Genomic DNA, 17,773 nt, shown 5'->3' on the forward strand with positions numbered 1-17,773 from the left:
TATTAGGAAAGTTGGTGTCGTTGTTTTTGTTCCTCGAAGACTTATCAGCTGTGTTAGATAGTTATAAATGGACGGAATATATCTACCACATATTCACTATAATTTGAAACGTTCTTGAGTTAGGTCGCGATCAACAAAAAACAAATGTTTAGAATATATGCATACGATAACATGTGTTTCTTTTGTATGTAGACTAAGACTTTAAATATAATTTTAAATTTCGAAAATGTATTTCATAATTTTCTTGTCTATTTTCAGTGGTCTAGAATGTCTATGGCGGACGTGACGTCAGCGCGGAGCTCGCCCGCGCCTGACGCGTGCCCTGAGTGCGATACTGGTGCATCCGTCACATCAGATTTGCATAAGGTACAAAATATTGACTAGAGTATTTATTTTTCATGGTATTTGTTATTATAAACGCTTCCTAATGGATTAATACACTGGGTTGGGTATTTTTACGTATAAAGTACGTAAAAACGTGACTTCAACTGATATATATTTAAAATATTTTAGTCAAATATTTTTTCTATTTGAAGTTTTCATATTTGACAAAGCTCTAGCAGATAATACAGAAATCTTGTCTATAGTATACTCCAATAAATATAGATATTGGCAAATCTAAACCATCATATACAGCGATATTATATTATCAGCTCATCCTAATGTTTGCTATAAGAGCTTTTAGATATTAAATACATTTTACAAGTCATTTTACTCGTTTCAGTATCAAGTAGCTTGCACATGTAAACCTGCGTCAGCGCAATACGCATGCGCAGATGATCCAGGTCCTCCGCCCCCCGCCAAAACTGACACTCCCCCTGCTTTACCACCAAGACCCCCTACAAGTGTGCTGGCAACTAACCGACGGAATAATGGTAATATATTATTTGAATTAATAAAAACACTATAAACTATAAATGTTCTTTAAAACAAAAACAAATCGCTCTATAATTATGTTGACTACTGCATCACCATTTCAGTTTAAATCAGAGTAAAAAGGCAGTTAGCTGAAATGAGTTATATGCTTAGATAAAAGAAAGACGAATAAAGTGCATCCATGTACTATTACATAACTATCTAAAAATCCTAATATAAAGTATTATAACCAACCTGACATGAATGTGAAAAGATCATGAATTTATATCTTCCGATCAAAAGGCTTTGTTACGATTGTCACACTGATTTACGCAAACATATTTCTAAAACAGGTGTCCAATATAATTCCCACAGTACTGATGCCTCTAAAGTTTAAACCTTACAAAAAAATTGTACCTGTTCCTGTCAATGTATTTTTTTAGTCTATGCTCTAAAGGTTTAAGACTTACATTATAAGTACAATTTGAAACCTTTTTACCTGAGGCCGTGTCTACTCACTACTGCGTCTGCGCGAAACATTTCATTGTTGTACTCTACATAACCTAGTCGCGTCCTTTACAGTAAATAATCGTCCTAAACGCTTATTAAGATAATAAATTGGAACATAACTCAAAAGACAATGTGTGTGATATCTTAAATTTAATTTTTAATTTATAGTCTGTGAACAGTGAATTCCATTGTTAGATGAAAAAAACTATGTCAGTGAATATTCCCATATTATATTCGCGCGAAATTGTGACGTTTAAGTTTTATACACTTTTAACATAGATTAAAATTAAAAAGAAAAATCAATGTGAAAAAGTATTTATGTGAAGTAAATATTCATGTTAGTAATCAGTGCGTGCATAAATATCGATTTTGCGAAATGGCGCGCGTTTCGAAACTTCGGTCGTTTTGTTATTAAAATGTTATTTCTGGTATTTAACTTTATGAGTGTATGAATATGGAAGCTTGTGGTATTATGCAAGTGGTACAGTATCAAGTGTCGACACCACAATCGACCATAGCAGCTGATGTGGCACAGCATTACGTCCCACCACCACCTTATTTTGGTAAATAATATAATTGTCAAATATAATATATATAATAAAATATATTATTTCCATTATTTTTTGACTAAGTTTTTTTTAATTAGTAATTATTGTGGAAGCTTATTCGTATCCATCTCCAAAGAAGTTTTAAATACTCTATTAAAAACTACGTATATTACCGGACCCAATTTACTTACTTATTAGAACTTTAGATTTATTTACTCATTTATTGCTGAATAAAAATTTTGTTTTCAATCTCTAATGATTCGACTATCATGAATTTTAATTATTATTTTTAATTTTACATTAAATCGTAATCGTAGTAGTTTAATGATACATATATATTTAGGTTGGAATAAAAATTGACAACATTTAATCGTTGTTTTTTGTACACCCTAAAATGACTTTAATTATGTGTTTAGCTGATTTGCCTTGCTATAGGCAGACCAAGGCCCAGAGATAAAGTAACTGAAGTAGTAGACTTTTTAAATGAAATACCAAAATTCCAGCATCCGTAGGCTGCAATGGCAATGAGCCGTCATGCAGACGGAAGAAGTACGCATGGTGGTGTTGCGGGTGTGGTGCCTTAGCTGCCGCGTTGGGCGGTTTGCTTGCTGCCCAGCATATATTGCTACGGGCCTACACTGCCTCACCTCATCACTTGGAAACTGTTCCCGCTGCTGTACCCGCCGCTATGGTAAAATAATCTTACAGTTATTACTATATCACTAGAAGTTCCAGATTATTTACATTGCTTGCAGTGGATGTTCCGAAATAAGTAAATTTGTCTTCTTAATAGTGAAATTATGTTTAATCAATGGTGAATAAATATAAATTCGTTTATATTAAATATTAATCAAGATAGGGACACGTAAAACGATCTGCCGTTTCGTTTCACCAATTAAGTATCACTCTTCATATTTTATTTAACACTGACTGTAACTAAAGTTGATACGAGAACAAAAATATGTCCCACATAATATGTGATTATAAAAAATCCGTAATTATATGCTGTTAACAAATAAAATCTTTGTAAAATAAATCTATAAATCTGTTTTATGATCATGTGACAATCTTATACGTGTAACAAAATACGGATAATATATAATTTTGCTTTAGAAACCGCGTTTCGCCGAATTGTGATCGGCCAAGAAAGATTTTGTAACCGATATGAAATTGTCCACAGCTGGTGCTGACCGGAGTTTGTATAATGAGCTTAGCCAGGAGAAGAAACCGGTACAGCTATATGGTAAGAAAAGTATGTTCACCTCCAATTTATTGGCATGTATGCATGGTGTGAGAAAATCAACTTTGCTAGAACTAATCGTACCTGGACGATGATTAAAACAATGTTATGCATGAAAACTTGATAGTCATTTTTTTAATGTGAGCTTTGCTTTAAGTCAGGAAGAGACTGTTTTATTGCATAACTTCCGGAAGGAAAAATACTATTAAGATACTTATCTTCACACTTATAAGAAAGACAGTAACGTTGCGTCAAAATTTAGTTCTGAAAATTTTATGCGTGGTATGAATATTTGCTGAAAGATGTTAATAATTTTTTAGTAATTCATTAAAACAATTGTTTCAGATTAAAGTGGTCGGAGCGTGTTGTCTGGTCTGTGCGTTGACTTGCGTTCTCGTTACCATAACAACGACCGTCATACATATGAACAAGTAAGTGAATTCAGATTCTCAGATCCTTATGCGCTCCTCTGATGCTTATTAGAAATTCCATATCACAGCTCATCGTTCTTAGGCAATTGGTTTAGGATCTCCGCCATTAAATTGTGGAATAGGCTGCCTGACTCCATACGATTGGCTACCTCTAACATCTTTTAAAACTCTTTTACATTTATGTAGAAGGGTCCTTCAAGAAAAGAGCGTACCAATTCTTAAAAGTCGGCAACGCACTCGCAAGCCCTCTGGCATTGAGAGCGTCCATGGGCGGTGGTATCACTTAGGTGAGCCTCCTGCCCGTTTTCCCCCTGTTCAATAAAAAAAAACTCTTCTACATAAACATGTCCTAACCATATCCTGCTCTATCGTGACTTTTGTAATTCTCGTATTTCTTAATGTATTGCATCCTAATTCATCGGTTAGATTAGCTTTTTAGTAATTTTTATTATTTTTGATTAAAGTTGGTGATTCTATCATTTTTGAAGTGAAACTTCTTTAGGCGTTTGAGGGTAATATTTTTACGGATGATACGTCACGAAGATGTGCAGCGTTTTTGTTGAAGAAAAGGGAGAGAGCGATTGAGAGAGAGTGAGAAAGGGAGATCGATAATACACACCATTGATTGATGTATTCGTTTAGTAGTTTTACATATTAGAACTTTTTTTGTTTAAAATTAAAATTTTCTGACGACACAGGTCTGATGGTGGTAGTATATTGGCCTTTGTAAAAAAATATTTTACGAATACACAATTTTTTCTAAATATTCAAATAAAAAATATTACGAGCATATAATACTGAAAATGTGAAAATTATGGGAAAATATCTAGTGTATACTGTTTTTTACCGGAAAACTGATGTTACATAATTTGAAGAATATATTATTTTGCAATAGACCTCTAACTTTACACATTACATAATATTGAAGTGTCCACGATCGATATTTTTCTCACGTAATTTATTATTTTTCAGGCTTCAAACGCTGAAATTTTGCGAATACACGAAGCTTACCCGAACATGCTCGTGTTTTTCAATGCCACCCGACTCACAGCACAGTAGCGATGATGATGGTATGATATTTATCACCTGATTATAAATGCAATAATTATATGCAACCTGTAATTCAATTTATCAAATTATGAAATCAATCTAGTAAACATATTACATTCTTATCTAACTAATAAATTATGGGAATTTAATTCCAATAAATGTATTCCCAATAAACTGTGTAAACAAAAAAATATTTTACATACTGTGACAAGAAAAAAAAATGTGTTTCGATAAATGATAAATTAGTGCAAAGTTGCTACAAACTTTTGTTTTGCAAAGAATTTAAATTGTTTATAAAAAACAAACAAAACTTCCATACTTATCTATGGTAATAAAATAGAATAACATTAATATTCATCGAAATTTTTGCTAAGTCTAAACTTAGCCCTAAGTAATAAATCCATTTTAACTTCTGGAGATACGCTTAACGGCCAGTTCACACAGTCTCCGTTTTATCGTGTACGTACTTTTTTCGTCGATGGCGTATGTATGAGCGACTTCACACATGGCACAGTATTCTATATACAGTAAAAAATATCGTTCCGTAAAAATACATTCCGTTTTGTCATCGAATACTGGACGACGGAACATTAAAAATATACGTATACGTAACTTTACATCCTTGTAGTATAGCGGTATACTGCTTTTCTGTTTCCGCATCGCATCCAGTAATAATAATGGATCTTTGGAACGTTATACGGTGCCTATGTAAACAGGGTATAAAATAACGTACCATAAAAATGGACTCGCATGTGTGAAAGGGCCGTATGGTCAAATCTCTCTGAACGTGAGGTATAGAAAATTTTCAGTGACATTTGTTCCAGGAGTTCGGTGCGTTTTCGAAGGCGTAACCGATTGTGGAGTAGTTCATGGAGCCTTATATTGGTGTCTTCGAGGTGTTTTCGCCTTATCTGTGACTGCAGTACTCGTCTGCATATTTAGTTGTATGCTGGCTTATCAGCTGCTTAGGTGAGGATATTTTTCTATACATTTATTAACTACCCTAGCATTTTATAAATCACTCAAAAATTTTTAGATAATGTAATACACCAGCGATAGAAAGATTTTTTAAATACAACTTAAAGTTATTATACTTAGGGTCTGTTTCACAATGTCCCGATAAGTTCTAAATAAGCTATTTATTACTTATTGGTAGGATAAACAGTATTTTGCGTTTCACGAATGTCAGATAGCGCTATTCGCCATGAATCGCTATCTTATTTGGACCTTTCGAATAATTTATTTTTAATTTGGTACTTTATTCATACATTGTGAAACAGGCCCTTATAATTGTATAAAAACCAAGTACTAATATGGTGTACCCATAGATTTCTTACAAATACTCAACACGTGAACACTGAAAAATACAGATCAATACTATGCAAACATAATTATTTTCTATGCCTCATATACAATATGGTATTTTCTACAGTTGCAGTTTCAATAAAAATCTGTCATCCAGCTAAATCATCTTTAATTATTAATTAATACGCATCATAAATTCTCACATATGAAAACAGGTTCTAATGTAAATATTAACTGGACAGATATTTTAAATAACAAACCCCCTTGAGACTGCACCATTCTAACACCGTTTTATCTATCTTTTTTTATCACAGCGTAAACACAATTTGACAGAAAGATAGAGTACATTAATTGATGATTCGTTTTTTATAATAATTTTAAATTTATAAATATAAACTGTTTCATAGTGATCAGTTCATCATCAAATTCAATTTCTTATTTAAAGAAGTCAGCGCAATTTGTTGTATATGTGCTCTGTTCTCTAGAACTTTGATGCTGTTTTTCAAGTCAGTTATTTCAGACTTAATATTGACGTAGTCCATCACATCTGGCACTTCATATGCGAGTCTGACCTTGCGAACATCGTCTAATCTCTGAGCTAAACTGTCAGCCTGAACCTGTATGACATCTTTCTCTTTATCCAACTCTTTCGTTTGCTTGTGTTTTAATTTGATCGTTTTCAATACATTCGTCAAATAGCCATTCTGTTCCATCATCAGCTTCTTATGTATTGTGAGGTTTAAATTTGCATCACCAGTCATCTTTTTTAACTCGGCCAGTTGCTGTATTTTCATATCAATAATTTCAGCGCATTCGTTGTTTTCTATCTTTAACTTATCAAAGTCTACGGGTCGCAAACTCTCGCTGAGTTCTGCTTTGACTCGTATCTGCCCTTTGAATTTACTGTACTGTGTGTTTAAAGTACTGGTTCGCAATCTTAGCTTTCCTATTTGGCCATCTATCATTTTCACCCACTCGGTCATGAATCTGATCCATATTTCAGCGGGGATCCTCTGAGCGATTTTGTCCCAGCCCTCAACTATCACTTCTTTCTCGAACAGATCACTCGACTTTTTAATTTCAACTTCACGTAAACCGATTTCTTCGAGTTGCGCCCTTAGTAGCGCATGCTGCTTCGCCGCTTTATTTCTCGCTTTCTCTAGGTTGTTGATAAGAAATTCCATTTCAAGGGTGACTAGTTCCGATCGCTCCAGAACATTAACTCTTGGCCCGGTGCCAAAAATAACGGTGCCACTGAATTTACCTGATGATTCTACACGCCGTGCTGAAACTTTTGAGGGGCTTGTCAGCATCCTAGATGGGCTGGTAACAGATTCCATGCCCAGTTTCGACGTCGATTTGACGAAACTGTTCACATTGAGGGATGAACCGCTCTGCATCCTTGCAGCGAACTCCAATGCTTGTTGTATACCATGCATTAAAGTGGGGTCGAGCCTTATTATAGTCTTTTCTAAGATTTCGTTCTCTAAAGCGAGCACTCTTATTTGCTGCTTAACATCGTTGACCTGTTTAACAAGCTCGGAATCTGTTAGTTCATCAGCTTCATTGATGAAGTGACTCACGGATCGAGAATGTTGGCTGATGCTGCTTCTATGATGCGTTTGTAACATGATTATAAAATAAAATTTAATATAAACGTATGTAAACTGTTTTCACGTTTTGATTTGAATTATGACATTCTGCGAAAAGATTGACAGATTGAAAATTTCGCAATCACTTGATGGAAATATAGAGTTTATGTGTATTATGGGAAGAACCTTTTTTGCGTGTTTGATTAAGACATCAACGTTGCTATAGCAATACAAGACACCATTGACTGCGTGTTGCTGGGAGACATAGAGTAGGGCAAGGTCGTAAATGACGCGGTGTCAGGGTGTTTAGGAGCTGAGTATACAATTGTAAAGGTCTCTTTCATGTAGTCAGAGAGTATAAATGATTTATGAAGCTTGATTAAGTAAATATATTTTCATAAGTTAGTCATCATTTTAAAATAAACATGTCCATTTCTTTAATTTGTAGATTTTTGTGATATATAAATACGGTATTTAACTATATAATGCGTTATAATAAATCTTATTAAATCGTAAATACCATTTTTCTATTGTTAGTGTCGTTTTTTTTCAAACGTAAAGTAAAAAATTTTATCTTGTTACGTCAAAGAAAGAAACATCTAACGCGTGAACATTAGTACACACAAATTATATTTTTTTACTGTCGAAACATAATTGGTTTTATAATACCTAATTAACGTTTCAGCCATGAACGAAAAAAGATGTATTGGGAGCAGCTGGAACTCCGTTGTCGGTCTTTGTATAGACCTCCAACAGGACAAGCTGCCCCCGCTACTGGGAGACCTGCACAGGTTTGTTGCTATTTTTATATGATTCCGACCTTGATGACCTTGATTGTAAAAAAGTAATAAATAGTAGTAAATGTTGGATACAATTATTTCAGAACAACTGCAGTTGCTGTCCGCAATGTCATACAACTCAGCCTGCCTGGGACTTCAGTTTGCAACATCGATTTTGGGCGCCTGGTAACATATTTCAAAATTTGTACAAGTCAATAAATGTGTAGAATCACCGCTTTTTTTAAATATGATGCAATAGTTTAACTTTAGCCATTTTGAAAATCACCGCTTTCAATATTTACTTCATGATGGTTTTGTGTCTATGGTGAATACTTAAAAATAAAACTTGTGATCTATGACTTCCATATGTCAAAGTCAATTTTTTGACGTAGCAGACTAGCAGACTTATACTAAGTGTTAAGTTTTGTATCTATGACTACCATGTGTCAAAATTCAATATTTGTCATTTTTGACGTAGGAGACTCGCATTTAGCGCTCTATCGTTTCTGAATCTTACCTTAAGTCCGGTTTCACAAAGCTTTTATTCATCGACTATCGGATATGTGAATGTTTATAACACATATCCGAAGTTCGAACTTATCACTTCATGCTTATATTGACCTGTTTTATATCTGGACCAGGTAGCTTTTTATTATAAAGGAATTTAAAAAATTACTTTATTTTTTCATTACTAACAGGAATATTATTTTTTCAATTCCCATGAAGATAAATAAATAAATAAATATAGCCTTTATTGACAATCTTGTAAGTTACATTATATCTTATTTCTACTTTATATACTACTTATACTTATTAATATAAATATAATTTAGTTATGGTAAATGTAACTATTATCATATTATTTCCTATTAGACACCGGTTTCTTGATCGTCTTGCTTTTCAGCATAGGCCTCCCCAAGTGTTCTCCACAAAGATCCATCTCATGCTTTCCTCATCCATGTGGCTCCTGCCACAACACAACAAGAAGAAGATACACTAAACTAAATGTTCCTTTATATATATTTTTAGGTCGCATAGGAAATTTGTATTCGCCAAATCCAGGATCAGGAAGAAAGACTTCACCTTGGAGCTGGTTCCCATGGCCGAGGGGAAATAGTCAAAAGTAAGTAATCACAAAACGCGATACTTACATACGTGTCTTGCACACTCTAAATATTATTGCGTGTGAGTCTGATGTATTTAGTTGCACACTGGCTGAATTCACAAGTATTGCATTATTTATAAAATGGTTTAGGTTTTAAGTTTTTACTTGTTATGTTTATATTATGTTTTTAGCTTAGTTTTCTATTGTATTAATTTACTGTAAAAATAGGAAATAAATAAAACTTTAACTTTAACCCTTCGACGATCAGGTTGTTGATGTACAGGTTAAATAGTTTAAGAGATGACAGTTATGTATGATACAATTATTTATTGTTTCAGTTCTCGTTGCCGAATGGATGGCGTTCCACAGTCGGGTGACAGCGCGTACGGATTCTGTGAAACGGAGCAAGCTCAAAACCCGCCCCAATCTTACGACGAACGAGCTTATCCCAATTTCAACCAACCCTTTCAACGGGGCCAAAACTCTGGAACATTCCCTCAGACGTCTCAGTTTGAATCCGCCCAATTCAGTCAGTCGGACCAATTTGCTCAAAGTTCCCAGTTTCAACCTCAAAACTTTCAACCGGGCCAAATTGGGTATCAAGAAGGTTTCTCTGAAGGCAACACCAGTTTTGATGCTCAAACTGGAGTTTGGGGACCGCCCCCGCCCTACAGCCCTCAAGGGAGGAGTGGCAGCCGGTAAGGATAAAATTAATTAATTTTTATCTGTGGAATACTTTAATCTGTATCAGAAGTTTTGACAAAGGGCCATGCAAATATTACCTAAGCACTATAGGTTTCATTTGATTTTCTTATTTACATTTTGTGTATATTATTGGCTTGTATAATACGTTTATGTACTATTGTTTTTGAGTGCTTTGCTTACTATGCTGTCAAGATGTCGGGATAAATTGCAGATAATCTACTTACGTAATTCTTAAAATGGCCTACTTTTAATATCCATTATTTCCTTATTAAAATGTAAACATGGAAATTAACTAATAAACCTTTTTAGACATCATCTCCATCACCAAGATCCAGCGACAACGACGCTTCTTCATCACCATCACATAGACGTACACAGAACCATAAACCCACACGAACTCACAAACGTGCAACCGCACACGTGCACGAGAAACTCTTATCACAGCCAAGAACGGATCAACCCGGAATTAGTCAGAATCAACCCCGACTTAGTCAGAATCAACCCGGATTTAGTCAGGGTAAACCCGGAATTAATTAGAATTCACCCGGAATTGGCGAGACTGAACCCGGAATACAGACTTAATCAAGAATTGCAAATGTATCCTCAAGAAGGCCAGGAGAGGTTTAACACATTGCGGGGTCATTTGGTCCCGTACAGGAACTGTCCCCGGTCCTTGGGGCTCAGTGCTGGGAACATACATCGGGACTGCAGGGATGATGTGATGGAGTGTGTTCACCAGAAAAGCAGCAGTAAAGGTATTTTTCATATATGTTTGTAATTTCACAATTTTTTTTTGTTTTGCCGGGAGTCATATCCAGTACTTTTATACATCGGTTATTATGTAAATGCTGGGTTAAAAAATATAAACATGTGTACTTAAATATGTACACGCGATAAATATATTTTTTTATCTTTAGCCTTATTCTATGTATAAAAAACGACACTAACAATAGAAATAGAACTAATTTGAGTGTACGACCTCCAGAAGATAAACCTCTCCTTATATGGAAATTGTATTCGTTTTTACAACAAACTACCAAGTGAAATTAGAGAATTATCACTAAATAAATTCAAAGCCCTCGTTAAAACTAAATTAATTAATAAAGCCTTTTATAAATGTGACGAATACCTAAATGATCCTAATCCTTGGGATTGATTTGCTCCAGTTCAAACAATTTGTATTAAAAACTTGGCAATTGAAAAGAGTGGCGGAAAGTTTCTTGCCAGTTCTTCTTACCCGCTCTACGCCCTTGACTTGCGAACTGGTAGTAAATGTAAATTTACAATTAATTTAATTTTTTTTCACGTTCATAAGTGTACTTGTTTACCTATAAGAATAAAGATATTTTGAGTTTGAGAAAAAAGGTATAGTTAATACATTGAAAGTTTTATTATAATGTATCTAGTTAAATATAGTTTATTAATATATCACAAAAAAGTATTTCAACATAATTGAAGAAATTGACATTTTTCATTTTAAAATGTTGACTATGCTAACTTCAGGGTGTCGGATTTTCGTGACGGTGTGAGAACGCGTCGTAAAAATTTACTCTCTTCATTCATTCTCTAATTTTTCCGTAACGCGCCAAAAGAAGTATAACTTCAAAAATCTTTATTTATTTAATTTTATTCAGTTTCAGATCAAAGCGGCGACTCCTGTCAGAAACAAGGCAAAGAAAATTTGGCTTTTCAAAATGATAAACAATCTCCTATCAGGTCAGTTCCATTGGTTTAATGTGTAGAGGAAAGGTGATGTACTTCTTCTCAAGCCAAAGTGTGGATCAGACCAATCTAACCACTTGTATGCTCCTATTTCAGAGGTCAAATCTTTTTTTTTTTTTTATTATTATTAATTACTTAAGATGTCATGTGATTGATTTGAGATCTGGCAGTAAATGTAAAATTAGAATAATTTAGCATTTAGTACGTTTTTATTCATTGATGTTAAAGTGTCAATGTTACTGAAATAAAAGAAATGATTTTGAATTATATTGTATTGAACTGACTGGCCCGAAGGCCAATGGCTAAGGTCAAGAAGTTTTGTCTAGGAAATACTTCGTTTCAGGGTATGACGTCATCGCAATGATCTGTAAGCAGATGCCCCTACAAATTTATTAAAATTAACGGCCTTATACCCGGATTCACACAGCATATCCACGCTATTCTTATCAAAATAAGGAACACATTGAAATTAACTAATATGCCTTTTCAAACACCATCTCCATCATCAAGATCCAATTTTGAAATTTGTTGTAATTTTTTTTAAATTAATTATTAATATTAATCATTTTTTTAGGTCTTCCATGCAAGACTGTCACCGTGGAGTGAATCAGAACACAGAGTCCGAAGTTTATTTTGCCGACGTGTCCAGTTGCTGTAATGTGAGTATTTATGTACTTATTTTTTATATTCATGAAACAATATTTAAAAAAAAATGTCCCTTTTTTCTTTTCAGTTAACGATAAAATATATATTTTGCCAATAATTTCATCATTTAAATTCATTTGTGTCAACATTATTTTGTCCCACATATAATTTATAAATGTTCTAACCTCAAATTATTTCCTGCGAGCATTGATTTATATTCTATTTCAGGCGGATTGTTGCGTAAATCCGAACTTATCAGCTCTAGTTGGCACAATAGAGAATCACCCGGAATCCACCTCGGAATCAGACACTGGGTCATTTACCTTAACAAGACAGCAGCGGCCGCAACCGCAAGTCGGTTCCAAACGTAGGCCAAGACAAACAGACAAGAAGTCTGAAAAAATGCGTCCGGATTTGAATAGTTCCATTCGTTTGACAGAACAACAGATTGAACAACTAAATAGTTCTTTGAGGATGAGTGACCGAAATATTGAGAGAATTGAACGAATCGATTCTAGAGACAGATTACACGATAGGAGTGACAGAATGAACGATTCCAGAATTGATAGAAGTGACAGAATGAACGATTCCAGAATAGATAGAAGTGACAGAATGAACGATTCCAGAATTGATAGGAGCGATCGAATGAACGATCCCAGACTTGATAGGAGCGACAGAATGAACGATTCCAGAATTGATAGGAGCGACAGAATGAACGAGTCCAGAATAGATAGAAGTGACAGAATGAACGATGCCAGATTGGATGGAAGTGACCGAATGAACGATTCTAGAGCTGAGCGTTGCGATAGGCACAACGATTCCAGGATTGAAAGAATGAACGATTCTAGAATCAGTCGTTGCGAGAGAATTAATGACTCTAGAATAGACAGAAGTGATAGACTGAACGATTCAAGGATTTCAAGGGTCGTCGAAAGAATTGATATGGATGTCAGTGATTCGAGGGACAGGCTGAACGATTCTCGAGTCGAACGTATCAGTGAATCGTCCAGAATTGAGCGAATGGAACGAACGAATGACATATTGAATGAATCGAGAGGGAGCCGATTTGAAGACAGACGAATGTCAGATTTGAACTCCAGCATCAGGATCGAGGGAAGTCCAAAAATGCGTCCGCACATAAGCCCGTTAAAGATAAAACGTAGTCCCAAAACTCAGATAGAAAGAGAGTTTGCTCCAATAAACTCACCTTTATCGCCAAACACAGACGAGTCGTTGTTGTCTGATGAAGACGGACGTCCGGAAATAGTTTATTCAAACGAGCCGGAGGCAAAATGCCTCGGTCCTGATTCACAGTACGAGCCAGAGAACATAAATAAGGAAGAGTTGAAGACAAACCACCACCATTGCTACAGCGACACAAATACTATGGATTCGGGCTGGCAAAGTGGTTCCGAGAAACAAGTAACTGATTAAAGGTATTTCTAAAGGAATGGTGTTGTGCTCTTCCTCCGGCCTTAAAGGATGATCTTCGACAAGACTGGCCCGAAGGTCTTGGTGACTTTAACCGCTTTCCCTTAGCGGTTGGAAAAAGTTCGTTAGCGAGTTTCAGGGTATGACGTCATCGTACCGTTTGTAGGTGTCGCTACAGATTGCTTCTAATGAGAGAGACATCTTAGACAGATGCCCATATACTAATAGAGACACTCTCGTATTTACTCTGATTTTTCATTCCGTAGAATTGTGACATTTCATTAGTGTTGCTACTAAAAAGTTCTCCACTGAAAAAAGGAAAAATAAATAAAAACTTGTGCGTTTTTTACTGTTTGTGATGAAAATAATGTAATTATCACTCCCCGTTGAACCATTTTGAATTTGATGCACATTTGTGTTTTATTTTTCCAGCTATTTTGAGAGTTGCAACACTATAACATTCTAATATTACTTCGGACAGTCTGATTAAAGATAATATAATATTTTATATTTCTTTAATTTTAACGTGTATTTTATTAACACGAGTAACATCTTGAAATAAAATAAACTATGGCGCTAGATTTATTTCAACTATATTTCGTCATACCGCTCTTTGCTACAAAATAGCGAATAGAACTGAGCAATAGACAAAAATATGACAATTTGCACACAAAACACCAAACAGAGACAAAGCAAAATGGAGGGAAAAATACGATCGAAAGTAAAAACACCGCGCCTACATTTTAATTTGTTTTTATAGAGTTTATTTTATTTCTTTATGTTTGTATCTGAAAAGCCTTGAAATCGTGTTCACTATTACGATAAAAATTTCGACCTTTGTGTATTGTAGTACTAGATTTTTGTATATAGCATAGAATTTTTTGTTCTCTTAATTAAAATACTCAATAATTAAGTAAAGGGCTTAATACGCACAATTGCTGTCTCATCGAGGCAATAATACAATTTAGTGATTTCATGGTTTAATGAAATTACTAAATTGTATAAAAATAAAAATCCACCTTCTCTTGATTATTTTAAAGATTATTAAGGATTATGAAGGTAATACATTTTAACGTTATATATTTTTATGTATTTACGATATCTCGATTCCCGATCTAATTTTCAATTTATATCAACTGCAACTCGTACAATTTAACTTGTCATTTAGCCCAGTAGTATTAGCATTTGACTTTATATTACTAGGTGGAATCTTCATTTCTCCAGGTGTGTAGGCTTTCGTGTCTACTTCACGCGCGTTTAAATCCAAAATGGCGACCATCGAATTACCCAACTGGGCTTATTTACGATAAGAATTAAAAATAATGAATTAAATAATCTCATAATAGTATGTGTCTATAATTTAGTACTGTGCCAATTAGTATTAAAATTTATTTATAACTATGGTGATATGTATTTCTAAATTTAGGACATGATTTATACTTCATGATAAAGATGTTTTATATTGTAGGACTAATTTTGTTCTTTCGGAGTCTTGAAATAATATTCTGTTCTTGCCAATAAACTGTCCATTTTGTCATAAGAAAATTCTATTCTACATTTAAATTTTAACAAACTTTGCTCCGTCATATTATAATGTTGTCTTTTCTGGTGTAACGAAAAAGTTTTCGCTCAAAAATATTTTTGTTTCGAATTTTAAAGATTGTTTTTGTATGTAACGAATAAAAAATCAGTTAATACAGGATAGAAAAGCATTAGAAAAACAGGTAATTGAAGAAATATTGAAGACACATTTAGGTATACCAGAATTGATGCCAATTTGAAATTTAAAATTAAATTTACGAATTTAGTCTTGCCAGACATTGCCATATTAATACTTCCAATTGAGCAATATTTTGTAAATATAATAAAATTGTATTATAGTAGTATTTTTATCTCTTTCATGAAGATACTCAAATATTTACGTCACATTATTTCGATTAAGCAATCAATATACATTTAAGTAATTAAATCATTTTTGGTGTGCTATCACAACTTTATATAGGTTTATATTTTTTTCTAACAAATAACGATGGTATCTAGTTTCTTAAAAAAATATTTATTATAATCACAACAACATTTAAAATATTTTTAACTTCATGAGAGAGTTTTAAACATGTACCTAGTTCTAGGATTATAATCAGTGTCCACTAAAATAGGTTTGTTATATTTCATACTTATTTATATGTTTTACTTAGATTTAACATTTTATTAATGCAAAGGAATTGTTATTATATATTTTTTTTGGCAATTAGTACAAATTATTTGATTCTAGAATCAGATTTGAATTTTTTATATTTTTTTTGCATTTCGAATTTGTAATCTTCTGGTGCTTTTGATAGTTGGCTATGAATGATAGCATTTAGTATAAAAAATCCAATATTTGTAAGACTTATTGAATACACCAGAAGATTTCATTAGAATCAAAATTAAATTCCTAATAATGTTACCAGTTGGAAACTGGAAATAAAGGTTCCCAATTTGCGGTTGTCTAATTTTATAGAATTTAGCTTCGTGAGTGTTTATTAGTTGTAATACTTTTGTCTCGTTTAGTGCGTAGTTAATTGTTAGTTCAATCAGTTACATGGTTCTATTAAAAGACTGAAATCTTATGTGTGTATTATTTTACTTTAAAATACGGGTCTGTTAGGGCCAACGGCGTTCCTGACATTTATTATGTATCTCGAATGATAGTGCAATGCTAAAATTATTTTGTGTTTATTAATTTCTATCGTGATACGTGGGAGGAATCAAAAAACTGACAAAAACGCAAAAACTAATTTACACAAAATCAACACGTACTTGACTAAGAGTATACTAACTATTAACCCATCTCAAATTCAAAATCATTTATTGTTGGTAACATAATGTACACTTATGAACGTCAAAAAAAGAAATATACAGGCAGTCCTCGTACTTACGGCATGTTAGGTTCTCGAAATACGCGACGTAAATCGAAACGAAGTCGAGACATATTTTTTCATATGTTTACATGTAAAACTCAAGGGTTAGGTTCCATACGAACTCGAAATACAAAGAAAAAACTGCATTTAGAACAAAGGATATACATACATACTTTATTGTCAAAAGTAAGTTTTTAAAATATTTTTTTTGGTATTTGTGTGTAACTTTAATATGTAATCAAAATATGCAAGGAGAAATAATAAATTAAACTTTTGGCTTAAAGAAACTATAGCATAACAGATCATCAATATCATCCGCAGTAACTGCAATTTCAGGCAAACGGTTAGCCAAATGAACAATGTCAGTTGTGATTTCATCGATATTTGGTTGATCTGTGGATGAAGAACTTTCAGATGGCTTAAAAAAAGTGGGCATAACTTTTTCCAAACTCCTTTTAAATTGTTGGGTGTCACCTTATCCCATGAAGCAGCAATATTTTTTACGCATTGCAAGATATTATAACTTTTCCAAAAATCTCTCGGCTCCATGCCATCAGTTTCATTAGCCTTTACAGCCTGTGAAAAAGTTCTCCTGATATAATAGGCCTTAAAAGACGCTAAACTCCCTTGAACCATCGGCTGTAACAACGAAGTGGTGTTTGGTGTGCCGGCCCCACGGACATTGACCTTGCTACAAGTGAATTCTCCTATGCCGGAATTCGAAACAAATAAATAGTAGAAGAATAGTATCAAAAAATTGTTTGACGTAACTTGAAACGACGTAAGTCGGGGCTGCCTGTACATTAAATGCTTCTAATTGTATATTTACTGCCAGTTCTCAAATCAAGGGCGTAGAACGGAAGCCAAGAACTGGCAATACTCTCCGCCACTCTTTAATCGCAAAATTTTTTTTTTTACACAACGTTTAAAAACTTCATGATATTTTCTATTTGTG

At 33.8% G+C, this 17,773-nt stretch overlaps 2 protein-coding genes across 5 annotated transcripts; one reads left to right on the top strand and one right to left on the bottom strand.

Annotated features, from left to right (window-relative positions):
- Window positions 1-267: 267 nt before the first annotated feature.
- LOC110999963 lies at window positions 268-16,527 on the top strand. Of its 4 annotated transcripts, none has more exons than XM_045631454.1 (15): window positions 268-366; window positions 725-875; window positions 2,417-2,604; window positions 3,094-3,165; window positions 3,499-3,584; window positions 4,557-4,654; window positions 5,459-5,603; window positions 8,217-8,322; window positions 8,415-8,496; window positions 9,340-9,433; window positions 9,754-10,113; window positions 10,430-10,875; window positions 11,755-11,836; window positions 12,417-12,501; window positions 12,716-16,527. In XM_045631454.1, exons 1-15 carry the CDS (start codon window positions 268-270, stop codon window positions 13,919-13,921), a joined length of 3,300 nt encoding a protein of 1,099 aa, XP_045487410.1. In that variant the 3' UTR covers window positions 13,922-16,527. The 4 variants fall into 4 exon arrangements, with proteins under 4 accessions (XP_045487410.1, XP_022124959.2, XP_022124960.2 ...); XM_022269267.2 differs by having other exon boundaries at window positions 269-366; window positions 5,462-5,603; XM_022269268.2 differs by having other exon boundaries at window positions 269-366; window positions 3,094-3,156.
- Window positions 6,350-7,609, bottom strand: LOC123689814 (coiled-coil domain-containing protein 113-like). The gene has a single exon (XM_045631455.1). The coding sequence runs from the start codon at window positions 7,568-7,570 to the stop codon at window positions 6,350-6,352; it is 1,221 nt and encodes a 406-aa protein (XP_045487411.1). The 5' UTR covers window positions 7,571-7,609.
- Window positions 16,528-17,773: the final 1,246 nt, after the last annotated feature.

Source organism: Pieris rapae, chromosome 15 (assembly GCF_905147795.1).
Source record: "Pieris rapae chromosome 15, ilPieRapa1.1, whole genome shotgun sequence".
Classification (NCBI taxonomy): domain Eukaryota; kingdom Metazoa; phylum Arthropoda; class Insecta; order Lepidoptera; family Pieridae; genus Pieris; species Pieris rapae.